Source organism: Caloenas nicobarica, chromosome 8, assembly GCF_036013445.1.
Source record: "Caloenas nicobarica isolate bCalNic1 chromosome 8, bCalNic1.hap1, whole genome shotgun sequence".
In the NCBI taxonomy this organism is placed as follows: Eukaryota; Metazoa; Chordata; class Aves; order Columbiformes; family Columbidae; genus Caloenas; species Caloenas nicobarica.
In genome coordinates this window covers 5468889-5496085 of record NC_088252.1, presented here as the reverse complement: position 1 = coordinate 5496085, position 27197 = coordinate 5468889, and the positions used below count along the sequence as shown (strand labels likewise).

Here is a 27197-nt window from a genome sequence, read left to right as displayed (position 1 = left end):
CTATTTCCATGCAAATTTTCCTGTTCCTAATAACTGGTGTTGCAAAAAGGGAGTAGAAGTCTAGCCCCCGGGAGGGCCGAGGCTCGCTGTTTGAGGTTATTGCTAAGGTGGCACACAGAGGCTGCCCCTGACAGCGATGCGAGCCGAGTGCTTGAGGGAGCCGCCGCCGCGCCGCAGCCCACCCGGCTCTGCAGTGCGAGAGGTTTAACCGCGGAGCGCCGGCCAGCGGCGCCTTCCCGGCGGCGCCCGCAGCTCCGGGCCGGGCGAGGCTGCGGGCGGAGGCTCCGGGCGGAGCGCCGGGCCCCGGCCCCGCGTGTGCCCGCAGCCGGCGGGCTCGGGGCGGCGCGGGCGGCGCTGTGCATGCCGGGCGCGGGGCGGCGCGGGCAGGAAGCGCTCGCTGCCGGCCGAGCCCAGCCCAGCCCAGCCCGTGTGCAGCCGGCGGCGGGGGCGGGCGCTGCCGTGCCGGTGCCGCTGGGGCACGGCGGAGCGCAGCGGCGGGATGGGGTTGGCTTCCTGAAGCGGGGGCTGGTTTTTTACATTGCGGTCTCTCTCCGCCCCCCTCCTGCTCGTCTCTCTCCCAAGTTCGCCGCTCTGCCGCGGCCCCTCCGGAGCGGCTGGCTGCGGGCTGCCCCTGCCCCGCTCCCGGCGCTGCCCGCGGCGGGGCGGGCGGGGACAGCGGGGAGCCGAGGTGAAGGCAGGGAGCGGCCCACCGCCCCCGGGGAGGCTCTGCTCCGGGAGCAGTGGGGGGAGGCGGCTGGCACAGGCGCCGGGTTCCGCCGCCCGCCCCCCCGGCACCGCCGCCGTCTGCCCAGCGCTGGCAGCCCCGGGAGATGGTGACACATGAAGCGTGCGGGAAGGACCATGGTTGAGAGGACCAGCAAGTTCTTGCTGATCGTGGCCGTCTCGGTGTGCTTTATGCTTATCCTATACCAGTACGTGGGGCCGGGGCTGAGCCTGGGTTCCCCCAGCGGCCGCTCCTACTCGGAGGAGCTGGACCTGTTCCCCACGCCGGACCCGCACTACGTGAAGAAGTACTACTTCCCCGTGCGGGAGCTGGAGCGGGAGCTCGCCTTCGACATGAAGGGCGAGGACGTGATCGTCTTCCTGCACATCCAGAAGACCGGCGGCACCACCTTCGGCCGCCACCTGGTGCAAAACGTGCGGCTGGAGGTGCCCTGCGACTGCCGGCCCGGGCAGAAGAAGTGCACCTGCTACCGGCCCAACCGCCGGGAGACCTGGCTCTTCTCCCGCTTCTCCACGGGCTGGAGCTGCGGGCTGCACGCCGACTGGACCGAGCTCACCAACTGCGTGCCCGGAGTGCTGGACCGCCGGGAGAGCGCCGCCGCCAAGACGCCCAGGTACCGGCCCGAGCCCCCCGGCCGCCCCGAGCCCCCCGCCCGGCCGGGCGCCCCGCCGTGCAGCCCCGGCCCTGTGCCCGCTGCTGCCGGGCTGAGCGCCCACCTGCCCTGAGCTCTTCCTCAGCCGGCTCACCTGTCCTCCCCTCCCGGCCTCCAGGCTGTGCCCTGCGCCTTCCCTCTGCCTTCCCAGTCAAACGCGCTGCTCTTTGCCTCCCACGGACCTCGTACGCTGCACCCTCAGCACATGTTCTGCTGCTCTGGCAGCCTGCGTGGAGCAAGCTTATGTATTTGTGCCACTTACTCTCTTTCCTAAACACATAGTCTTTATCTCAGACCTCACTTGCCACCTTTTAGTACCCATTGCACCATGCCCTAGTCTGAAGCTTGCCTTTGGAACCAACCTTGCCCTAACCCGTGCTCCCTTTTTCTCCAGCTGAAATTGTTCTCCAGTGCAACTGAGGAGAGGCACACCAGACCACCAGTCTTCTTACTAACCCTTTTGTTTTACCCCTCTAATCTGCCTTATAATTTTTTGCACGTTACAGAAAATATCCCTGAAACACCTTTTTTCTGTCTTCCTTTCTGCTTATCTCGAAGGGAGACCTGAGGTGAATTCTTCTGGGGAGAAGATCCACCTTCTACATGCTCCTTCTGTCTCCCCTCATCTGTGCACCAGGAGGGAGGGAGAGAGAGAGAGAGCCATCCCAAAGCACCCCTCAGTGCATCCCCGTTCAACAGCCGGTGGATTTCTGCTCTCTTATCCCATTATTTCTCTACCTTGGTCTCTTTATCAATTATAAGCTTCAGAGGAATTCTCAGTTTGAAGTACTCTGGTAAAGACAGTGGCTTGTATTAAGATCTCCAAAGATTATGTTCTTTTAGCTTAATATACCTTTTTGTTCTTCATTTAAGAAGGCAGGTTTTTTTTTTTTAGTTGATCACTAGTTTTTAACACTGCACACACCTTCCGTGACATATCAGTGTTTTTATTATGATACTTTGTAATGTTTGCTTTAAAGTTTCATTCCTAAAGGTGTTCAAGATCTTATGCTAATATTTGGTTATGCCATACGCTTTATTTAAATGCATATTCTTAATACCATACATAATCCCTTTAGTGAAAAGTGGCCTTTAAGAAACTATGGTTTAGCATCATAATTGTTTTTTCTCTGTATTTTTTGAAAGCATTGTTATCGTAGTTGTTTTTCATTGGAGCTGTGTGTGATTGCTGGGGTTCTTTATTGTCTCTGTCATGATTGCTGCTGTTTTCAACCCATTTCAGTGTTAGTCATCCAAGTGCTGTGCTCAGATTGCTGTCTTGCTGCCTGACCCAGGAGCAGTAAACTGAAGCCTGTATCTAAAGAGCTGAGTATTGAGGCTTGCTTATGGTCTCTTATTAATAAGGTTCTTGAAAACAGTAGAATATTCTCAGCCCATCTGGTTGCCGTTGGGATTTTAGTGAAGTGTTGTAAGGAAAAATGCACAAAGTTCAAACCTGATTTTAAAAAAGAAACAAAAATTTACCTGTTTTGTGAACCTTGGCACTTGGCGAGCAAACCATTAACCTTATATAAAGACCTGTGTAGCTTTATGGCTTGTCTCAGTGCCTTGTGTGCTTCTGTTGGCAATTTCCTACTGAAGTCTTCTAGGTGTTCAGAACTGAGCTGGCTCATCCTACTTAAGCAGTTGTTTATGTGTAGGTATCTGAGAACAGGGCACTTCAGGTTGTGAAGTAGCAATTAAATTCCTTACCGCAACTCATAGGAAGTTTGGAACCAGAAGCCCGTTGCCTCATCTCAAATGCTCGTAAATAAGATTTACTTAGTAATTTTTTTTGGAACATCAGAAACTATATGCTGCTTAAATGTCTTGACTTCTGGATGTGCAGGAAGGCTAATTAATCTTGTCCCATTCCCTCATGTCTCTGCGTATCCAGAAATAGTTCTGCTTTGTGTGGTCTTTTTACTTCCCCGAAATCTAAATTGGAACTTGGTTTTCAGCTGTGTGAGAACTATGATGTGGAAGTTTTAGATAATCCCAGGTTTATCGCCTTGGTCTGTTAAACAGAAACCAGAGTTTACTGTTCGTTGTATCCTGGGCATGGTTTTGGTGCAATGAACAGCTGCCGATTATTTTAATAATAGTGTCCTAGGATACTGTTCTGTTGCAGTGCAGGCCAGTTTAGTAGGGACCTTCTCCAAACTATTATTTATGTCATGTCTAAGGAAGTTGGTAATTAGAGACAGGCAATGCTTGTTTAAAACTAAAACTGGATGGATTTTCTTTGTTAGAAAAAGGATAATCTTGTATTAGGTCTGTTACACTAAGAGCAATATAACTTTATTCTGCGCTGTGAATGTCGGATCTCTTATGTTGAAACAGGACATGTTTTTACATAAGGCATATGCTAGAGAGGCTACTGTTTTATAATGGAACCGAACTATGAAAATATTGATTTTTCTCTTTTAAAAGAACAAAAAAAAGAGCAGCAAGCCACCGTTCTGGCAGGGTTCACTCAGATTCTAATATTGTCCGCCCTGGGTTTTGGAGTACAGTCTTCAAATTCAGCTTTTAAAGCTAATGTACTGGCCTCTACATTTACTACTAAATGCAAAGTTTAAACTTGTGTTCTTCCAACTATATGTTTATCTCCTAAAACAAAACAGCTGACTTGTGATAACAAATAAATCTGCCTTCTAGTGAATGTTGGAAAGCATGAAGGTCATTCGGTATTGCCCACATGTACAAATCATGAGCTTAAAGCTGTTAACTTTGTAAGGAATGCAGTTTTATCACTGCACAGTGCCCTATTGCACCACATTCCATAACCTGTGCATGGTACATAAATTTACAATGCAATTGTTCCTTTTATTGTTCTGCTGTTCGGTGTTAGACTTAATGATTAGGAGCCCTAGATTGCCAAAGACTGCATTTTTTTTTTCTTCTTTGTTTCTTTCTTTCTTTCGCATTGATATAGCAAGCAGTTAGAGGTGGGTGTTTTAGCTCGAATGGGTTAGCACTCTTTAAAAAAAAAAATCATGACAAACTACTGGTTTTCATCCCCCTTTCCCCTTCCCAACCCTTCCCCACTAGTGACTTTCCCTGTTTTGTATTCAAAAGACTTCTGGACAAGCACTTCTTGAAGCAAATATTAACGTTTTATACACAGCCAGTAAAAGAAAGTGATTTGTTTAGGGGCTGTAAAACTTGGGACTTGAGGAACTCTGAAGCTGGCTGTGTTTATCAGTCACTTAGCTGCAGTTCTCTTCATGGCTTTGGGAGAGGGCACATTCCAAGATTTTGGGGATGGAGACCTATTCATTCCTTGTACTGTTAGGCATAAATAACTGCTGGAAAAGACTTCTGTCTTTAAAAAAAAAAAAACCAAACCCACAGATTATAATAGGATGTGTGCTTTGAGTCATCATGATGATATTTCCCAAAGAGGAGGCTAAGTAGTTTCTGTGAACTACTCCCTTAAATTCGTCTCGCCTAAAACTGCAAGAGATCTAATCTCTTCAGTGGATTCTAAAATAAAAAGCCAAACTTTTCTGTCAGCTCGGTTCTGTAGTTTGACTTCCAGAATTAGAAAATTCCATGAAGTGATCTGCTAATAACTTGTCTGTCTTCTCTGTTAAAGGATGGAGTGAAAGCCCTTTGAGGTGTGTGCAGTTTCCCTTGTTTCCCCCAGGGAAAGGTGATTCCCTGCCCTTCTGGCTGCGCCTTTCCTCTGTGCTCCCAACAGCAGAGCAGAGCCAGGTGTTCTGGAGTTCTCCTTGTAGGACACTTCACGCGCAAGCTTGACTCTGATGTAATGTGCCGCAGGAACAATAAACCAAAGAAATTAGGCTGAAAGAATTCTGTGTGCTTCCTCTCCCACCTCAAAAAAAAAAAACAACCCACCAAAACAAAAACACCCAAACCCCCCAAAAAACCCGAAAAAAACCCAAACCAACCAAAAAACACAAAAAAACCCCAAACCAAACCAAAACCAACCCCAAACTAAAAGACAACCTAGGCTTTGTAGCTATCCTGCTGGTTTTTTCTGTCTCATGAAAACAAGAGCATCCAAGCTGGCGTTTTCCTGAAGACACGTTATTCCCGTGGAAAGGACTTTAAGGCATACAGCTCCTTTAAAAACTCATTTAGTGGCAGCTGCCTGTTGCTGTGGAGGACACGTGCACTCGGTGCAGTGTGGGAAGGGCATTGCTGGGCTGTGCTCCCCCAGCTCACGTGCATGCTGTGCCTTCTGCTCTTCTCTTTCATGTACCAGGTAGATTTTTGTTTTAACGTTTTTTAAATGAGCCACCTCAAGACACTAGTCTAGGCTTGGCTTTGTGTGTTTCTGTGCTAGTCTGTCATAGAAGTTTGGTTTCTGATTTTATCTATGAACAAAAGAAATGCCAAAAATATTTCTTTGTGATTTTAAAAGCAGTGCGTGCTTTCAATTTCAATATTTTTCTCAAGATTTCATATGCTTCAGAAATAAGAAAATTGTAAGCCACATACTTCTGTGTAAGAAGTCTATGGCAGGCTAGTAAAACCTGCTGTTGAACAGATCAGTCATAGTTTTAGAATTTCTCTGATAAGCTATTTAGAACTTATGTTTTGCGTTGTGTTTTATTTTTTAAAAGAAACAATTAACAGGGCTCAGCAGTTTGTTAGTTTGATTTTTCTGAAGTGTGAACCTTTCACAGCTTTCAACCACATATCTGTCCCTTTGCAGGGATCTGTTCTTGATGAGGTTTTTAATATATGTGTGCTTAGGAACTGCAGAGACGTGCTGTCAGGAGACCAACTGTTTGAGAATGAAAGGCTTTACCAGATCATTTCTATATTATTAGTACTTTTAAAAAGCTTAAGTGTATAATTCTTTGTGGATCTGTGTGTGCTGTGTGTTGGGAAATACCTGTCCACAGGGAGCAAAGGGCATTTTTTCCACTCACCAGTTCAGCTCGGACTGGTTTCTCTTAAGGACTGGTGAGGAATCATCGGTATAAACCTATTTTCAGTAGCCTGATTCCTGTCTCCAGTCCTCAGCCTGTGGGTTATTTTAAAGTCTGATAGGAAACCTCTTGTGCACCCAGTTGTGCTCACTCATAAAACCAGATTGGTCTTTCAGAGCCAAACAATTCTGAAGGGCCGGGTAGTTTTGTAGTGAAAATCTTGAAATTTGACATAGTAACTAAAAGTAGCTGAAAGTTGGAACTCCTCAAATAGCTGCCTTAAGTTTGAGGTACCGTGTTTATCCAAGCTTGAGACTTTTGGCTAGTACACCAGGTTTAATTACTCTCTCTATTTTTTTTTTCTTTTTGTTGGCAAAGCAGAAGGATGTGTCCTTAGATGTGTCTCTGCTTGCGTATATACTTAAACTAACCTGATCTTTGCGAAACTATGCATTTGGCTGTTTTTCATTAATCTTTAAACAAAAGTTGCGTCATAACGTTGTAATTTTATTTTTCTGCTTGGAAGTTTGCAAACACTTTAACCAGACCTCAGATTTTGCCTTTCTGCCTTTATCCTTTCCCACTCTAAAACCAAAAATATATGTTATTCTGAGTAAAACCTTGGATAAACACATTTTTTTAAACCAACAGTTCAGAAATTGTTATGTTAAAAGAGCTGCCTTGGATTTTATTAATAACTGAACCATATGCTTTGATATCTACTCCCAGTGTAAGGACAGTCTTTTAGGAACGGTCCACTGCAAAGGCACAGCTGATGTATTCCGCCACACTAGGGCATGCACGCTTTTTGAGGTTGGTTACTTAGTGAATTACAGTTTGTAATATTTTGTGTGAAACATCTTGGCCAAACTGATGCCATGCTCTGTTTTCAAGGCTCTGCCTAACGGCCCCATGCTGGCAGTTTGAAATGCCGGAGACCCTGTTCTCTGTCACTCATTGAGCAACTTTAGCATGTGTATATGTCTTCCAAATTTATGTGATGTTGAGCAAAGCCACCTTGTGAACTTAAGGTCGCATCTTGAAAGAAATCTGTGATTTAAGAAAATTGTTGTGATTTAAGAAAATTGGAGTTTGTTAGTGCCGTAGAGGCTTTCGATGAAAAATAACGAGTGATTTGCAGGTCTGTGAATTTGCTGTCGCGGGGTGGAAGAGCTGCAGGCTTCCCTGCTGTGACGGGGTGGGTGTGCTGAGGCCTCTAACCTGCAGGAGCCTGGCGAAGGTCTTCAGCTGGATATTAGGATGTGAACTGGAAGAGGTCATATTACCTCTTAAGAAAGCACTGCTAGAGGAGATTATGTTATAACTTGAGGATTATTGCTGCGCTGCCTTCCCTCTGGGCCATCTGTTTCTTCTAGGAAGGAAGAAGAGATTAGCCTCCTCTCGTGGCCTCTTCCTTCATTGATTTGCACAGTTAGAATTAATGGGTTTGTTCAGCAGAAGCTTTTGGCTGCCTGTTGTAGAAATTGGAGGAGTGTAACCTGGGACCTGTTTTCTAGAAAGTCATTCAGGGTATGCAGGCCTGGAGTTATGTAAGAAAACTCCTTTGTGAGTTCGTTTCGTAGGTGACCCTGATGTGCCTTATCAAAGTCCTATTTGTATGTAATGCCCACGTTCCTGGTTCTCATTGAAGTCCTAGATGACTCCTTGCCAATGTGTTCCTAACCCAAACGTTAGTCACAACAGCGACACGCAGAACCACGACAGAGGTTAGTCAAAGGGGTTGCGGCTGTGGTATCCTACTTACTTTGACCTGGAAGAGTGACCGTGCAAATAGAACACACCTGATACTAAATTCAGTCAGGAATATCTGACTTGTCAAATGTTTTACACATATTCTGAATGTCCCTACTGTACATCCTGCTGTCTTTACAGGCTATGACTTTTGTACATCTCAGAAATGGGGAAGCAGCATGGATGATTGCCTTCAGTCAGTCGTAGAACTAAGGTCACCTCTTTGTGTCACTTTATTTTAAGCTTCCAGGTATTTGGCAACAACTTTACCAAATTTGTGGTAGTATTGCCTTAAATCAGTAATATTTTGTCGGTGAACACTTGGGACTTGTGTTTGCTTTAGAAAGCCAAAGTGTCATAGTCTAACTCCACAAAGCTTATCTTTGTTTATGCTTGTATTTCCAGAAAGTATTAGAGCAGAGAGAAACTTTCCATTATTGACTGAAATTGTGCTTTGTCAAGCAAGGATGAAGCATGGTCTTTAATTCCTAATAATCACAACTGTGATAGCTGCCAAGTCAAGATATTTTGATGGAGTCTTGCTTGCTGTGGATGGAGGGGTATGATACTTTATCATCAGAAGCAAATGTCTTCCTAAACAAAGATGTTGGTGATAGCGTGTTTAAAGAGTATCTGAAGCACAGGAGGAACACAGAGCTGAAGTAGTCTGTTAAATTCTCTTGTTTCTGAAATGGTGGTTCAGCTTAAAATAAGCTGTAAAAATTCTCAACACTTCCTAAAGGAATTAAAGTAGAATTGACAAGGAAAAAAATAACCACTAGCATAGATTCAAGGTGACACAGTTTCCGTAATCGCTGTTTGATGTATTTTTGTTCACCCTTCTATTTCCGTAATGGAGCACGCTGCTGAAAATCCAGCCTGAGGACCTCTCTGAAGAGTCCTTTGGAGATTATTGCCACAAAGACACAAAGAGCCTTAAACACCTCTGTACTGTAGCATGTCAAGTTCCAGATCTGAAGAGGATGCTTGGCATAGCCTGGTATGCTACTGCCGAGGGAAGAGCTGTTTACCAGCGTGTGGCTGGAGCCTGAGCTGTCTCCTGGCTGGAAAAAGTGTTTTCAGGAAAGGTCCATGCAGAGAGAGGTCATCAAACAGAAAGCACATCATATGCTTAGTAGGGTTTAGTCGTTTCTATTTGTATTAAATGGCATACATCTATTCTCATCTCTGTGCTCGTCCTCAGACTAGGATATGCTATGCTGAATGCTGCTTCATCCCCACAGGCTGCTGGGTAAAGCTAAGGATATGAAATTCTCCGGGGCATTTCTGTTCTGAGGAGGCGTCCAGAAAGGATTAAGAGATGTCTCTTGTCCACCTCTAACTGTAACCTGAATTTCTTAGCAGTACAAATTATATAGCTCTGTCACCTGTGTATTTCAAAGCCTCTTACAAAGTATATAGTAAATAGCACCTGGTGTTATCTTAATTTACAACCTAAAACAACGCTTAAGTGGTCTGTCTTACATCTGGCTTTGACCATAAATCTCAGACTTACATGTTAATGTACAGACCTTTCCTGCCCAGTGACTTTGTCTCTTTCAGAAGCGACTGGTTTCTTAGCATGTTATTGCTCCTTTGCTCCGCACTTCCCTTCCTTTCACCCTATTAATGGTAAATTCTACATAATAGCTCACCTATGTTTTTATAGAGGAAATATTTCACCATTTCCTGCCAATTTAAACAAGAAACAGTGATTTTCAATTAACTTTTTATGGTCCGACTCTGTGTTTTGCTTCATAACTAATCTCCAGCCTATTAAGCAGAGATTCTTTGATTACACCTCACTGCAGACTGAAATATTGTCATTCCTTTTATGGAGCTCTTCTATATGAGGGGGAGACCTCTGAGCTCCCTGAGCCGCCTTTGGGTTTTCGTTTTTAAAATATACCGAATTTCCTTTTTGTCTAATGTTAATCTTGAAGTACTAAGATGACAATTTTAAGATTTTCTGGCTAAATACCATTGCTTAGAGTTTCAAAATGCTTAGTGACTTTTCGTTGTTTAATTTCAGATTTGTTGAAAGAGGCCCGGTTTCTGGACAAGTGCTAAAGAAGTGAAAGTGTTGCCTTCTAAAAACTCGTTCCACATATTGGAGTTGCTCTGCATTTTAGCCTTAGTTCCTGTGCTAATTAGACATATGCATGTATAACATACTTGATTACAGGGAAATAATCAGTGACTTTAGGAAAAAGATTTTTTTGAAGAGCATGCATTGTTAGTTTGTGGTTTTTTTTTTTTTTTTTAATCTTTAACAGCTTAAAGGAAAAAGCTGCTTTTGCATTTTTCCTCTCAGGTATGTCAGAAAATTTAGATGTCCGAACAAATACTGAAAAAATATAACTGACTTTTTTGTTTAAACTAACATCTCTTGCTGCCGTGACCCCCCTATATCTCAGTAAAGATTTTAGTTAGGATACCTGTGACCCTATATCAAAGTGTTGGAAAAAAAATCAATGCCTCAAAGCGAAGACAAACAGCAGCAACTTGCTGACTTGCCGGTTTGCTGACAGGTGATGCTTTCCTAGCGGAGATGGGGAAAGAAGAAGGAGCACAAGAATTGCAGAGTATAATCATAATCACTCAACCGTCTCTTCTGTTAACATGCCTTAAATTGTAAAAGGCAGGATTACCACCTTCTGTTCTTTGCCTCTTTCTTGCCACTTGTACCTTTTTTTAGGTCTTTGAAAGAGAAAAGGCAGATGTGACTTGGGTAGTCCTGCAAGGAGGAAGATAGAACAGATTTATCCTGGCTGCTGAGGCAAGTACGGTAGGGGTCATTTAGATGAAAACCCGCATTAAGGGAAATACTTCATCCATGGTGTGCGGTACAGGAAAGCTGGTACATGTGTGCAGGAGCCCTTTCAGATAAGGAAATGCCGTAGAATCTTTTCTAGGCGGACAAAACTGGAACTTCTTGTTCCAAGCATCTGAATAGGGTTTCCATCACTGATTATACTGTTGTGTTTGGTGTTTTTATTTGCAACACATTCAAAATAAATGATCTGGAGCCTTTTTTTGCCCTCAAGTTTTCCTTTGATTTATTTGACCAGATTGGCTGTACTCTAGCACTGTGAACCCCCCATGTTCGAAAATAGGAAAAGAAAATCCATGTGTCTGTTTTCAAATGCTTGTTGTGTCTTAAGATTTTTATTTGAGGTTTCTTAGTGAGGTATTGCTATATCAGAATGAGCCTCTTAACGCTACTCAGAAAGGGTTCTTTTAATGACTTTTTACTAAATTGGATGTTTATGCAGCCATATGTAGCAAACACGTGTATTACAGAAACTCAAAATTAGCAAATTATTATTTTCAGCAGTTACACTTTAGTAACCAGCTACCAATTTTCACCCTCGAGTGTTCAGAAGTCAGTCAGGCTCCAAGCAGACAAGTGCACTAGCAGTTTATATGAGAGCATAATTTTCTCTTTTTAAGAAAATGCCAACTCTAAATGTTGAAATAGTAAAACAAAAATCACCGAATGATACATGGGGTTTGTTTTAAAAAAAATAACCCTGTCGTTGACTATCTCTAGTAAGAGAAGGCTAGCTATAGGTGATGTCTTACTTGTAACTTGGATACATCAAGAAGGGACTGAAAACCAGCTGCCCCGATGCTGTTAGTATGAACTCGGGTTTGGTCCAGTGTCATGAGGACTGACGTGGCTCCTACCAAAAAGGGAGTATCAGGAGGTTGTTCAATGGCAGGAGGGGTTGTACTTGTGGTTGTGAAAGGAGCATCTGAGGTTCGGGGTAGAAGAAAAATGAGATAGTCAGTCCATGCCTGAGGATGAGGAAGAAGAAAGAAACCACGCATATCTTGTATTGACTAGGATTTTCAGGTATTAGATGGTTTGTTAGTTATCAATAAAGCTTTTTGTTAAATAACCATGAAATCTTTGATCTTAGTGAAGACATAGTTTGAATTTCTTAACTTTGCCTTGGGAGTTCTATAGGATTTGACGTTGAAACCGTGTGTAGTTGTTTAAAGGAATAATATTGCACTGTGACATGCAGGAAAAATACTTGAGAAGTCTAGTGTGAATAAATACAGTATGTGAGACAACTAGTTTAGTAAATATTAAAGGCATTTGTCTCTGGCTTCTAAAACATATTTAGATCTTTAACTGCCAACTGCTTAGAATATATTTTTGTAATATGATTTAGGCAACTCCTTGGAAGAATAATTTGGCAAGTTTTGTATAACTTTTTAACTTTTTCCACAGCGTGTTAGCTGCCTTGAGGCAACTGAAAAGGTTGTGGATTTGCCTTCAGCTAGTCTGAAGGTTTTCCGTGCTGTGACATGCTACTTACAGCAGCTGTGGTGTAGCGATGCGTTAAAGAAGAGAGGTGTCTTTCCCGGAAAGCCCAATCAAAGCTCGAGAGAGGTCTCAAAAATCAGGATTAGTGCTTTGAAATGGGTTAACTTCTAATGGCTGTGACGTAGAAGTTTTACACAGCCCTTTCAGTTTTCTCAGTTTGGGAAACAGGTTCCTGCGTGCCGAGCCAGCAGCACGGTGAGCGAGTGGATCGGCCTGGCCGAACGTGGTGTTCCAGGAGGGAGAAGAACCGCGTCTCCTGGGGCTTTGCTGTCCTGGAGTGTCCTGCTGGCTCAGGCCGGATCGCTTTCGCAGGCCTGTCAGTCAGATGTCTGTACCTATCAGGTCCGCCTTGAACTTCTTTTTCTCAGAAACATTACCGAAGGTTCCTCTGGATTCTGCTTATGCCAGCGGTTCTTATCTAGGTGCTAACCTGCCTATGGCAGCAGTTCCTGGGAAGAAATATTCCCAAAGTTTGCTGAAATGTTTCCACGGTGCTTATGGCAGTAGCTATCAGTGGGAGGAATACACTTGTTTAGCCTGAACCTTTGCGATTCATTGGTGAAAAGTTTTCTTTAGTAGGATTTTCCCAACTGGAAAGCAGTAGGAAATTGTTCATCCCGTTTTCATCCCAGCAAAAGGCCCGGCCAGGGGTGTGGAAGTTGTGCATTACAAAATCTGGGTTCTTGGCCATGTTCTGAGGTACTTCATGCAAGCTGGCAGAAACTGTTGTTAGCCTGGCTGTCTGTCCCAGCTTGCTCGGGCAAGTTTTTATGTTTGTTTGACAGTGCTAAGTCTGGGTTATGCACACTATTTGCACAGCCAGCTTTCATGTTGCTAAACTGTGAGGGGATACATGTGTATGGGGGGAGTGCTGGGTTCTGTAACTGTTCAGCACGGGTTTTATATTCCGCCCTGAATGAGCTTTCAGGTGCAGGGGTTGCTTCTGTCGTGGTGCTGGAGCAAACCATGTCTTGTTCTCCAGCCTCTGTCACCAAAGCTCTTAGGAGAGCTTCTCCTTGGGGACTGGCCCAGGACGGCAGCATGCGAGGGAAGCAGCACCAGCAGCAAACTCTTGTGGTGCTTAAAAGGGAAGATTCTTGCTGTAACTGGATGTTAGTTGATATTTGTGAACAGCCCAGGCATCATCTCTAAAAGGCAACAGAGAGCTTTGTCTACTTATCGTATCCAGGGAAGGTGTTACCTGCCACCTGACCTGAAGTATTTTAACAATAGTTATTTTTTTGTTGTATTATCTGTTGCATGTATTACCTTGGAGATCTTTTGAAATAGGTTGCCTGCAAAAAAAAAAAAAAAAAAAAAAAGTGTTTGTATCCCATTAGTTTCCCAGTCTTGAAACCACAGATGACAAAGCTGTTACCTAGCAAAGGCATGTCAGGGCTATTGTTCTTGAAGAGCATATACATGCGATGTGTATGTGTGTGTACTCTGTTTCTTCAGATTCCTCTACGGTATAAGTGCTAATGCCCACGCCATGCTGAGCTAGGATATTATGTGTTCTTTTTATAAATGCAGAAACAGAGGCAAAGGTTAAACTGCTTGCCATGGGATATGCCAGGACACCAGATCTAGGATTACAATATGTGCGCGTCGAGTGCTCGTCTGTGTGCTTGCACTGGTAGGTTGTGCCTGGCCACAGGAGGGTTGTACAGCACGATCTGTCCTGTCTCGGGATCTGCTGAAGGAATGAGCTTGGATGGGACTGCGTGATACCTAACAGTTACCTAACTGCGAAAAGGTTTCCTGTCACTCACACAGGCGCTATAAATAAAGATCTTCTAAATCAGTTTTCTAAATATCCTGAAACAAATGCAGAAGTAAATCTTCTTGCAAACTGTCCACAGTACGGCTGATTCCATGTGGAAATAACTTCCCCCTGAGACTTTCTCTCAAAAAGCCTTCTTGATGAGAGCGGTTTCTCTGTGCTTTAGCTGGTGGTGGAGGGAGAGGACTTGGAGACTGGAGATGTAGTTGGACTGTAATAACAATATAAATCACAATAGGAAGGGTGCAACTGCAATTTATAAAACTTGTTGGGTGATCCATAGTTTCTCCTGTGTAGTGCGTGGGTCGCGGCTGGCTATGAAAAAGCTCTGGTTGTCAGTGTAAAACCCCGTTGGAAATCTTGCAGAAGTTGAAGGATGGATTCTTTGAACATTTGGGACATGTGGGATGCTTGGTCTGCCAAATACTTCAGGCAGGATGAATCCGCCCCTTTCCTAACTAGGATATTTCCTGACTTCTGAAGTTATTTGGGGGATTGTTGTGAAAAGTCCGTTTTCTGGATTGAAGCCCGGCCAATCCCAAATCTGGAAATAACTGCTCATGAGAATAAAAAGAACAGTTATATTTGTCAACTATACTATTGTGGGTAATCAAGATTTAGAGACTCTAGTGTAGAAAGGATCTGAGAACTGCTTTTTCTTATGGAAGTCAGTAGAATTACTTATATACCAAGGAATTTATATGGCTCTTTAGTTCTTCTTTTCATGGGAATATGTGTTTGTGTTGAGATGGTTGTGAAAATTTAAACCAATCCAAGTTAAAACAGACGCAATAAACTCAAGCAGGATGCTGTATGTGTGTGAACCATGACATCTTTAATTATTCTGAAAATAGTTTTATAATCTGTGCAAAAAAGCCCCTGGTATAGATCGAAACCAGAGCTAGTGAATTCCAAAGGTGTCAGCTATTAAGTTCCTGGATACTTCAGGATTTACTGTATAGTGCATAGTGCTGTAATATCCCTGTCTCGAAAAGAAAAACTCTTTCATGTGAAGTGGTCTCTCTGGGGTCAGTGAGGAGAGGATACGAGGGGGAAGTGACTGGGCGTTAACTGCTTCCCACAGGACAAAGCGCAAACAGGCCTCCCTTCCAACAAATCCAGTTACTGGGCGTGCGTAGGAACTCTGAGTCTTAGTGGATTTCTGCAATTAAGAATACAGGCCTTGTGCTCCAGAAAATAATTAAGCAAGTGTTTATAGTGGTGAGGGAGCTCAGAGTAGGGGCTGGTTGTACCAATTCATTCTGGTTATTGGCCTTTCTTCCCCCTTCCTATTTAAACGTGACTAACAGCTAAAGCTAGAATTAGACTGTGTGTCACTTTTTTTTTTTTTTTTTTTTTTACCCCGCTTGATGATGCAAATAGAAACAAAGGCCTAGATATTTAAACTCCATTTAAACTATATAAAAGCTCCCATGCTTCTAAGCCATGCTTTTAAATCAAACCTCCAAGCCTGTATGGAGAGCTACAGGCAAGCTTTGAATCCATTCTTCATTCTGTTCAGCACCCAGCTGGTGGTGTCACAGGAGAGGGAGGAGGAGTCTAAGTATGAGAATGGTATTCGTAAGTGCTCTACTTGGTTACGGATGGAGGTGGGACCAGTGCCGTGAGGTCATGTAAGGAGATATCTGGAGCTTTCTGCCCCCAGGTCACTAGATCAATGCAGAATATACTTAATGTTTTAAAAGCTGTTATCCATCTGGTCAGTACTTTCAACGCTGCTCTTAGGTGACAGATGTCCTCTCTACAAACGGAACTGTCTACATGACACTAAATAGACCCGTATTTCTTTTGCAGTCTTAGTTGGGCGTGCAAGACTGATTAAATGGAGGAACTGAGCTACATGAATGGCCAAGTCATTAATGATGTGAGGCTTCCTCTGATTTCATCAGTGAGCCTCCGTCATGCCAGAGTGCTCTTCTGCTCCTTGTAAATAAAGCAGTGGTGGTAGAATGGGACACAGGTACATAGTACATCACTGATGTTGGAACATATCTAGAGCAGTGTCAAGACTGCAATCCTGACCTCCATGAATCATTTCACTTCAGTTCTGCGATACAAGGAACATCCAAAGTCATATCTAAGTGTTTTTTGGACACAAGGACCAAAAATATTTAACTTCAGCTTACTCAGGTTAGAAAACTTGCCTCAAAGGCACACGGAACGGGGACCAGGAGAAACTCAGCATTTGAAATGAGACTTTTGGATGTAGTCACAGCGGGAGTCACTCAGTAGCTTGGGCAGGTACTGAGGGCTCTTACTTTTGTGTTGTAATGGTGCTGTACAGCTCTAATGAAGTTTTTATAAAGACAGTGAATTGTAGGCTAGCCCAGGAGACAGGAGCAGCTTTTCCCTGTCAGCTGGTAGGAAGACAGAAAGAGACACTGCATTGCGACCAGGAATAAACACGGATCTGGGCATCAGAAATGGGGTTCAGCTTTCTCGACATTCATATAGTTTTGGTTCCTGTTTGTATCTGATTAGAGTTCCCCTTGTTTGGGAGAAGGGAGGTGTCTGAAGGCTCTGTTAACGAGTCGGCGCAGGGTGTGTGTTGCCAACAGGTCCTGGCTCTGCTCAGCCTGCCCGGTTCTTGCTCTTCTGCCATGGCAAGGTGGAGTGTTTCAGCCTTGGTAGTGGCGGGTAAGCTGCTTCACACCTGCTGTGCGACAAAAACGTGCCCGCAGGTTTCATGGCATCAATGGCTTGCTATAGTTTTACGTGATAACATACCTTTAAATATTATGATGTAAAACCTATTGTGTTTGGATGGAGAGGAGCTACAGTACTACAGCTGGTAGCCTGCCTCTGAGGGGAAGGTTAGTGAACATCTATGTCATGTCCTTGAGACAAAATATTTGCTGTTTCTTTTGCTTGCCACAGTCTTTACCAGAGGTAGGAACTGTGCCATCAGCGTTAAGAGATCAGGTACAAATGTTGCACAGCCTCCGTGTGTTAACTGTGTTATTCACACGCTGGAGCAAACATCCTTTTACTTTTTTTTTTTTCCTCTCCTTTTAGCCACTTGGTGCCACCTCCCTTTCCCCCTTCATGTCTAGTTCTCTGTATCAGAATAAAAAAAAAATTAAACACAGGTACTCAGCTCACTCTCAACCTGAGAGAGATGGAATTGGTTCACTTGGCTGGAAGCCACAGAACCAAGTGAACCTGTCATAGGACTCTTAGCCACTTACGCGAAAAGTCTGGGTTTAGTTTCAACGATTTAGTAACGAAATTCAAGCAGGGATAACAATTGCGGTTCAGGGTCTCAAGAGGGGTCCACCGAAGGGCTTTGTTTCCAGCTCTGGGAGCTTTGCGGCCACAGGCGAGCTTGGCGCTGGAGCTCATCCAGCTGCTGGGAGATGGGGTGTCGTGCTGAGGAGCGATGCTGTGGGACTGATCTCATCTGGAGTGGGCAAAAGAGGACTTGTGTCTGACAGAAAAAAGGCTTGGGCTGCTCGTGCATACTTGTAGCTCAGAGCGGCTGGTTTCACTGGCAACAAGACACTGTGATGCAATAATCTGTGTCTGGCCTCGCGTGGCAACGCTGCTTGGGTTACGTGTTGCATCCCATTGCGTCCCGGTAGAAGAGGAAGGGGACACTGGAAGGTACCCTAGTTCACTCCATTTGCCTTCAGGCTTTTTCTGGCTTGGTTTTGCGTGGCTTCCGTGGGGTTGCGCTGTTATTCAATTAATTGGTAGAGTGCAGTCTCGGGTTGTTTCCTGGGTTTGATGAATCTGCATCCAACTTCTTGTTTCAATGAACAGAGAGATGTGGGAGATTTATATTGTGGGAAGCTTGGATGGGCACCACGCATATGCCAAAGGTTCCAAAAAAGCAGATTTGGAGCAATGGCTTTGAAGAAAAACCTCGTCACTGGTTGATCTTTATGAGAATTGCTGTACACGACCAGGCCGCTGCCCAATTTCTAAGCTTTTTAGCCCTGTCATTTTATGGTGTACAGGCATAAAGTTTAGTGTGATCAGGTTCAGCAGCTCTGATACCTATTTACCTGTGCAATCAATCCTTAGCAAGAAACAGCCAGGGTGTCCTTCAGATTCAGGAGTTTGGTTTTCTATTAATTGGCTTTTTGAGTAAAGAAAGAGAGAGTGATACTGTCAGTAGCAAGAAAGTTTCCTGCTTTTTTTTAGTTTAATTGAGGAACTTGAAGGGGTGGAGTGGAAGAGCGTGTTTCATTCTTTTGTCTCATTTTCGTCTCCTTCAGAGAACAGATGTTGGAGTTACGTGTATGTCATTCCAGTGCTAAATACTTGCCTTCACTTAAGCAGCAGCATTATTGCAAAAAAAGAAAAAAAAAAAAAAAGACAAGTTTTATGCCGTGCCACAAAGCACATATGAATTACTGCAGAATGTTGACTTGCATTTCTAAATTTTGACGGGAAATGAGGCAGGAAATGCTTTATTAGAAACCTCGTCCAAAGAATCTATAATAGCGCAATTTAATTATGTTGGCAAGGGGCTCTGGAAAGATGCTTGAGCTTCCATCCAGCGGTGACAGCATATCTATATGTTTTGCGAATTGCTGTCTCTTGCCCTGCACACTGACATTTCAAGAGAACAGTCAGTGTTTGCTGAATGTGAGCATGGAGGTGGAAAAAAAATAGAGCAACGTCTTCAGCTCCAGCGCAGTCCGCTCTGGCATGCAGCACACACCGCCTGTTCCACAGGGGTTTGTGTGTTCTGGGGAGTGTACTGGACTAAACTGTAATTAAGCATTTGCAACGTGAATCGTGGTGCCCACTGTATGAGTCTGTTTATCTGTGCAGATATGAGCCTAATGACTCATATTGTTCCGAAGCTTTTCTGCATGCTCTCCTCTATGAACAGTTCAAACTACGTACAGAAGGCGTCACCAGTGCTGGGATAACATTCTAATTTTTTTGCTGAACTCTCTCCTGGTGTCAGTCGTCCTTTCAGAACCCAAGGGCACAAGCTGCTTCAAAGGTACCTCAAACTAAATTGGCAGCAATCTCGTAAATTTGAGTCTGGTCCTGGCTACTCCTTAGTTATAAACATTTATCTTTGTTGTTGCTAGGCTGTTAACAAGAAATGCAGACCTGGGATTTAGTTTGAGTAAGTGCCATTTGAACCTTACATATAAACAACTACAAATAAACCTGCCACGCTAAACAGATATCAGACATGTAATTCCTTCTGAGGTATCTAGATACCTTGATATCTTTCCTGCAGGTAACCTAACGGTCGAGAATTGAGAGTTGTTGCCCCGTCTTCTCTTGAAGGTTGTTTCTCTCCTTACCTGTGTTACCTGATATCATTTTTCAGTGCTACTCTCCTACTTTCAAATGTGTCTCTTGCTCTACTGGTTGTAACTTCACCTTTAACAAGAAGTCATTCTGCAGGACATCCCTGTAGAGCAGGCCTGATCCCAGTGCTGCTTCTCCCGTTAGACATGAGTTAAGGTCCTCAGAGCTGACCTAAGCCAGTCGTGGTCTAAAGGTGGAGACTTGGTAAGACTATTAAGGATAAGTATCCAACAGCGAATTACAAGTTCCCACATCTTCCTTTTGCACTATAGTAAATTACCATGGAACAGCCCAAGTCTGTAATGTTCAACTCTTGCCACCCTTCAACCTAGAGTGGCTGTGTGCAGACCGTTGGCAGTGGTCACAGGCCATTGCTAATTCCTGAGCTGTGCCCAAATTTTGTTTGTGAGATCATTGACTGGCCTGGACCAAAATCACACCTAGGACCAGCAACTAACAATGGAATAGCAGAACGTTCTTTGGGTGGCATAATTGAAGGGTGTAGGTTTTTTCCCCCCCTCCTCCTCCTCTTCCTGCTCCCTGCTTTGTAGTTTGCCCATCATCTGCAGCGCATGTTTAAAGGATTTAGAATGGAAAAGCCATGTTATCTTCTCTGTATCCCACACTGCCATGTGGCTGTCCCATACCTAACTGGAGATCTGCAGAGGGGCCAGTCAATGAGGGAAGCAACCATCTGTTGGGAACTGGAGACAAGTCGCTGAAGTGGAAGCTATGATAAGTATTGCCTCCCTTTTTCTGGCTCTACCTCTCCTTAGAAGGAAAATTACAAGATTGTAGCAGTTCTAGGAAACTCTTAGAGTGGGGTTTGGGGTTTGATTGTAGAGAAAGTAAATGCGGCACAAAGGGGCAAAATTAGCATTAGCCTCTGCAATCCAGCACCATTTCTGAGGTTTGGGAATGAATTTATTTTCCCTGACTTTGAATGACTCCTTACTGCTGCTCTTTAATTCAGGTAAAGGAGGGGCACACTAGGCCTTCTCCGTGTCTGAATCACAAATGAACCGAGGAGTCTTGATATTTTTTGTAAAACAGCACAGCGATACAGTCTTCAAGTAAAATGATAATAGGACAGGAGAACCCAGGATGATGACAGAGTTGCTCGATCACCACTTCTTCCCTCTTAACTCTCTAGCGGGCATGTCTGCTTCTTCCTCTGCTGAAATGTCTTTGATTTTTAGAACAAGGAAGGAGGAACTGGGAAGTTGTTTGCAAGTGTTCAGACTGTTTGCAACACTCGAGAATAAGAAGCTGGCCTGGAACACTTGCTGTCCTGCTCTGTGGGCAGCATCTGTGTGGTGGGAGCACAGAGTCCTCGGTGGAGCTCAGGCCCCCAAGGCAGCTCACAAGCCCCAAGTGACCCCGTACCTTGTGCCAGGCAGCAGAATGTCCCTTCCTGACCCATCCTTGGGCCTCTCAGGAGGCACAAACAAGTATCACATTGTTACCTCTGCCTTTTTCTTACTGTTTTAATACCTGTATTTTGATACTTGTTTTGGGATTAACTTTTATTTTATGCAAGCCTGTCCAAGCAGCACTGGTGCATTGGTAACAGAAGAGCTGCTTCTCTCGCAAGGGTTTTAGTGGGATACATTGCAGTGTGTGTGAGGATTGCAAACCTTTTAAACGTGTTCTGTGTCTGCTTGGATTTCCCTGAGACACTGGCATTTACAGAGTGGGTGTGATTCAGCTTCACCTTTAACTTGGCCCAAGCTGGATGTGTTTTAGCTGAAGCCGGTAATGTAACCTTGCTGCTAATAAGGAAAGAATAGGAGTTGATATAAAAGGAGTCAGTTTTTCTAGGACACTTGGATCACACTAAATTCCATTTGTCCCAGTGCAGATTTCACGGAGTTCAGTTCTGGAGCCATCCTTTTCTGCCCCTCTAGTTTAGGAGGCAATGAGGAGTGTGGCTGTCTGGCACCACGGAGCTGCACAGCTGGCACCTGCCTACTTACTGATTTTTCCAAAGCTGTGCCTTACAAAATATTTTATAACATCCAATGATCAGTGTAAGTACATAGTAAAAATCCACTACATTTATTTTTATTTCTAAGTCATAAAAAGAAATAAGAGGTGCATTATATGCTATGCATATATATAACATATATAAAATTGTGTTTAAATGGGAAATGAGCAGCTTTCCTCATCTTTCCTGGTGTGTTATGGCAGAAGACCAAAGGTCCTGAAACAAGCAAGGAGGAGGCAGGAGGAAAAGCTTTCCTAACAGAAGCAGCAATGTTTGGTGCCTGCAGCCACCTCTTGTTTTAAATCTATTCATTTGTTGTCAGTGGAACAAAATTATCATATCACCCTTGGCTAATACTTTGATAACCAAAAGAGTGAATATATGCAGACTTTGAAATGAGCTACAACATCTACAAGTTGAGAGAACAGAAGCAGGGAGCCTAATTCCAAGTCTTGAACAGCCTATACAGGAGCTGGTCCAAACAAGGAGCGCTTTGGTGGGATCCACCTGAGAGTTGTAAACTACATCTGGGAGACAGAATGAAATCTGTGGATATTTTCACCTTCTGTATGGTCTAGTGGGGAATTTTTCATAGTACTTGTAGGTAGAAGCTGCTGTTTGTCTGTCTGGGGGGCACTTAATCACTAAGCCTTACATCAGTGACAACTTTTTGAACAGTCAGCGGCTCTGTTTTCAACAGCGCCTTTGCCTCAGTTTATTAAAAACTCTGTGCTTCCTTTCTCAATCTATCAGAACAAGGTGATGGTGAGCAAAATGAACGTTACTGTGTATTATTTCCTACCTCGTTTTGAAAGCCCGAGTCAAGGATTGTTGCTCTTGGAGGGCACCAAGGCTGCGGGCTGGGTCCTGCTCTGGAGCTCCGTGCCGCAGAGCTCCGCTCGCTTGCGGAAGCGAAGCTCCCGGAAGCTTCGCTGCCCGTTCATGACACGGGATTTTGTTCCTGAAGATGAACAAAAGGCATCCTGCCTATCAGAAATGGAACTAATGTCTCAAAGCGTTTATGACAACATATAGATTGTTAAATGAGGTCGCAGTAATCTTTCTGTTGTGTGATACAACAAATAGGGAGAATAGTAGTGAGAGAGGCCCAGGCAGATCTTTAATTTTAAAGAGATTAAGTTTGGGCCTATTTCACTTTCCTAAGCTTTGCATACAATATTAAAAATTAATGTGTTTCTTCTTGGTTTCCTAAGAAGTACACAATTCTAATGTAGAAAAATAAATTGTTAGAACTAAGAAGTACCATTTTGTAATGGCAAAAAAGTGACAATTTCTTGAAAAGAGACGTAAGAGGGACTGTCGCTTAGTGAGCACTTTTTTCAAGTTTAACAATTAGGAACAGTGGCTTAAAATTCTCTTAAACTTTTCCTGTCCTTTTCTGTGGCATTCTGGAGTATTTGCAGCTTGGAAGCAGATACATTAGTAATGAGTTGCAAGGAATAATTTGACTTTTATTTTTACTACATTTTCCTTGCTATTCATAGCACATCGTAACATACGCAGTTTAACCTGGCGATATGTTTTTAGGCAGAATTACTACTGAGAATAGGCTTGGACTTATGCCACTGAAATCATGGTAAGCTCATGTTTTTTCCTGCATCGGAAGACTGCGGAATATCTCGCGGGGCCAAGCCCTTAATAATTGAAAATCCCGGCTACATAAGTCAATTCTTTTTTTTTTTTTTTTTTTTTCTTGCTTTAATTTCCTTTTTGCTCTCTGAAGTTGCCACTTCTTACTGTCTGTTCTGTCTTTTGTCACAAATCAATTTTATATATGGAAGTGTGAAGTTCCACTTATGCAGAATACTCTGAAGGGAACAGGACCCATGTCTTCCTTCCCTGCTCCAATAAAGCCCTGGGTTAACCCTTGGGGTTTTCAACAGATGCCCTCAAAGCAGTAAGTAATGCTACTAGGAGAGACTGGTAGCTCTTCTCTGGAAGGACAAGATAAATAACTCACGGGTGACTCTTATTTTCCTGCTGCATCTTCCCTACAGGTCTTTGTTCTTAAGACATTTGATTTTCTGTAGCTAAAAGGTCAAGGAGAAGGGTACTCTCTAGCTTTTTCATTTGAGTTCCCAGGGTGCTGTGGGCACAATGGGGAGAACAGGTAGGCAGCATTTCCTCTTTTTAATTACCTCACTGGTTTCGCTGTCTTTGTACAAAAAGTGTTTGAGCCATAGCTGAGTTGCTGGTGGATTCATAAAGGCAACTTTGTTTTATTTTGCTTAATTTTGCTGGCCAGACAGATGCAGTAGCTGGTAGGAGAGAGTAAAGTTGGTGGTGTTTAAAATCAAACTTCTGTGCAATTTGGTGATCTTGGCCCTATATGTCCTGTGAAAGTAAGTACTTGGTATTGTTGAATGGTCCTTTAAAGATCTGCTTTATGGGTTGATATAATACTTAAAATTCAGCAATGGTCAGTGTAAGGCAATGGAGTACAGACTGTGAACTCTTAATGTGGTCCTTTTGAAATAAGAATTTTAAGAATGTAATATGGAATGAGTTGGACTAAGAAATGGGAGGAGGTCGAGAGAAAAAGCCTGGCAGAGAAAATGGAGTAATTGAAAGTGGATACTTTGCAGGTCATCAGCAAAAGTTGGCTTGTCTTCATCTGTCGTGGCAGCTACTGCTGTCTGATCTCCCCTCTGTACCAGTAGTTACTGGGGGACTCTTTGTGTTGAAAAGAAGTCACCCAATAATTCCAAAGCAAAGCATATTAAAGAAGTGCATGAAGTGTCTCTGTGTATATATAGATGATTATATATATATAGTCAGAATACTTATATCCGTGGTTATTTCCAAGGGAGTGCAATGAGAGAGGAAAAGGGAGCATTTAAGGGAGACGTGTTTTATTCCCCACTGATTTACTACCTAAAAAACTGCAAAATGTGAATATGCCATACAGCTGCATTAGAGAAGAAAGCCTCAGTGATTCATTTTGTTTGTTTTAACTGAGCAGTCATGGGAGAAACAAGTTGTTATCTTAATAGGCTAGTTCGGTGTTGTGTATAGTAAACCCTTTACCACTACCATTGTTTCCTCAACTCCAGAGTTACAAACCCCAAGACTTTTACATCCGTGAAACATTGGCAGTTGCTGTTTCGAGTATTTTCACATTGGTATATGAAAAATTAGAAGCATTTAACAAATCTTGCAAGTACGTTTTTGAGAGTGTGCTGAAAATGTCACGCCCGGAGTCTTATTTGGGTTGTGTCCGAGGGCCACGCTGTCAGACATGACCAGAGCATGTTATTTTGTTGACCGTGTCCTTTTCTGTGCTGAAACCATGTGTGGAGGAAGTGGAAATTTCATGTTTGTTTTTTCTCTTTTCAGTACTTGGCTGTTGTGCCAGCTTCCTTTCAAAGCTGTTTGCATGGAAAGCTGTGTGATAAAATCACCGCTGTTTGTGTGGTTGTTCGAAAGGGATTCTCCTGTTGGTTATTGTGGCACCACTGGGTGTTTCATATAGTTAAGTTTATTATAGTTACAAAGTGATTTTTTTTTTTTTTAAATGGACTTTAAAACCATTGCATGTAAGGTCAATGAGCAGAAGTGACCAGATATTTGGGGTTAGAGCTAAGTCAGGAATAGAGCCTTGGTTTGCTCAGTAGTGGGTGCAGATTCTCTAAAGAAAAAAAGAGGTCTAAAATTAGATCACATAACAAAAATATAGTTGAAATAATTCACTGACAGTTGAATAAGACACTATAATCTTCTCTTTCTGGCAGTTACTCTGAAATGAAATGTGAGAGATGGTGTGATTTACTGGCAAGTCAAAATAGAAAATAGTGTTGTTGCAATTGTCAGTACCTTTTGGAAGGTGTTGGTGTTTGTCAGAAATCCTGCCTGTGAAGGGTTGTTTTTTGGTGGTATTGACTGCCATGAGGTCTGCGACGACAGTGCTTTCACAGTAACTTTCGGTTACTCTTGCAGCAATAAACGTTCTATATGAAGTTTTCAGATTAAAAGTAGTCTGGAAAAATAGAAATATAGCTACAGGGGTGCACTCTGTTTCTCTTTCTACAGAAAAAATAACTATAGTGGAGACTCATAAATCAAAGGAAAAGGAAACATGTCTTGTGTATGTTGAGTCAGTTATGTGGCCTGAGCCTGTCAGTCAAATATAATGAAATTCCTATTTCTGCTGAAATTATTGTATTTCGCTTCAGAAAGGGGCACAGAAGATTTCACTAGTTCTTGAAATGCCATGAACTGTAAATACATGGGAATTCTGTGATTGCAAAAAAAAAAAATTACTAGTGCAGAACAAGCTGAACTTCATCATATTCTTTTAATGCATCATGGAACTTGGCAGACACTAGCTGTGGCATTTTTATAGCATTTGATATGCTACCCGGTAATAATGCAGTTGTAGGAGATAAAAACGGTGGCCATAGGAGGAGACGATAGCAATGGATAGATGTCATGATGATAGCAAAGGGCTGTTGCCAGTTTTGGTTTGGGGCCAAAAAAAGATGTGAAAGGAAAGGAAAAGTCTTTGTAGTGTCTTTGTCGTCTTGGGGTGGGAACCGAAAAGCAAAACTGGGTGGGATGGTAGGTTGATGAAGCACAGTAAAATGGCTGAGACTGGCACCTCTTTGCAAAGTTATTAATACTGACAGCCACTTTTCTAAAGAAAAGAAGGCTTCTGTGATTCCAGAGATTATGAAAGAGAAGATACCTTTGTTATTTTAGCCCAAGTATTAACAAAACCCCATCAGTGTGCTGTTTTTCTTGTTACCTTCAGCAGATGATATAAGCCAGTTTGTAGACATGAGCTGGTAGACTTGTTTGAACAAGACAGTATGTGTTTTTACTGGTGTTATTCAGCATTTTAAATGTTTTCCAAGACTCAGACAGATTTATATTAATTTTTCATGCATGGTACTTTTCTTTTTGACTGTCCAAAAATGGCTGCACTTCGTATATAGAAGTGTCTTTATAGCCTTGCAAATATCTGAGCTACCATACTGACTTTTGGATGCACAGGCTGCCTGTCTGGAGAATCACAGAGTCGTTTTGGTTGGAAAAGACCTTTAGGATCATTGAGTCCCACTGTTAACCTGGCACTGCCAATGCACTTTGCTTTGGGGGGGCTGCATCAGTTTCCTTCCTGCATGCAAACACTGGGATTTTCCAGCGGTGCAACAACCGATCATAACAAAATAGTAACCAGCCAGTAGCAAGTTTACCTTGTTCTTTCAGCCTCCACAGAAGCGTGGTTCATCCTCCGGAACTGCATAGCTGCAAAAGATTTGGAGGGGTGGGTAGAAAAGACAGGAATCTAAGCACCCATTTTGGCCTAACATTTTCTGCACCATGAGTGTTTTCCTAAATGTAGTAATAACTCTGAGCAGCTGCTGAAGAAACTGTGATCTCCGCTGTAGAACCTGCTCTTGTGCTCTGTTCCTGTGCGTGTCTCAGTGCAAACAGAGATGAGTCCTGGCCAAGTTTTGGGTTGTATTAGAATATTGCAGTGAAACTGAATATGATGTGCCCGATTGTATAGCTTTTTTTTTTTTTAACAACCACTTTGACTAACAAAGCAATGTCATATTTCAGAGACTTCCTTGCAAAATCTTTGGTTTTGAAGAGAAGTTCAGCAGGTTTGCCAGTAAAAGCTTATAAAAAAGTGTGTGTGAATAGCTGTGGAGGCCAAGAGTGTCTTTTGACTTGAATTGTTCAAGTGCTGTAATCTAATATAGCT

General features: G+C 43.2%; 1 protein-coding gene across 1 annotated transcript in view; it reads left to right on the top strand.

Moving 5' to 3' along the window:
• The first annotated feature begins 612 nt into the window (after positions 1-612).
• Positions 613-27197, top strand: part of HS6ST1 (heparan sulfate 6-O-sulfotransferase 1) — a 184448-nt gene continuing 157863 nt past the window's right edge. Inside the window, exon 1 of the mRNA XM_065640151.1 lies at positions 613-1358. Within this exon, the coding sequence (XP_065496223.1) occupies positions 841-1358 (518 nt within the window). The 5' untranslated portion in view covers positions 613-840. The remainder of the gene's footprint in view (positions 1359-27197) is intronic.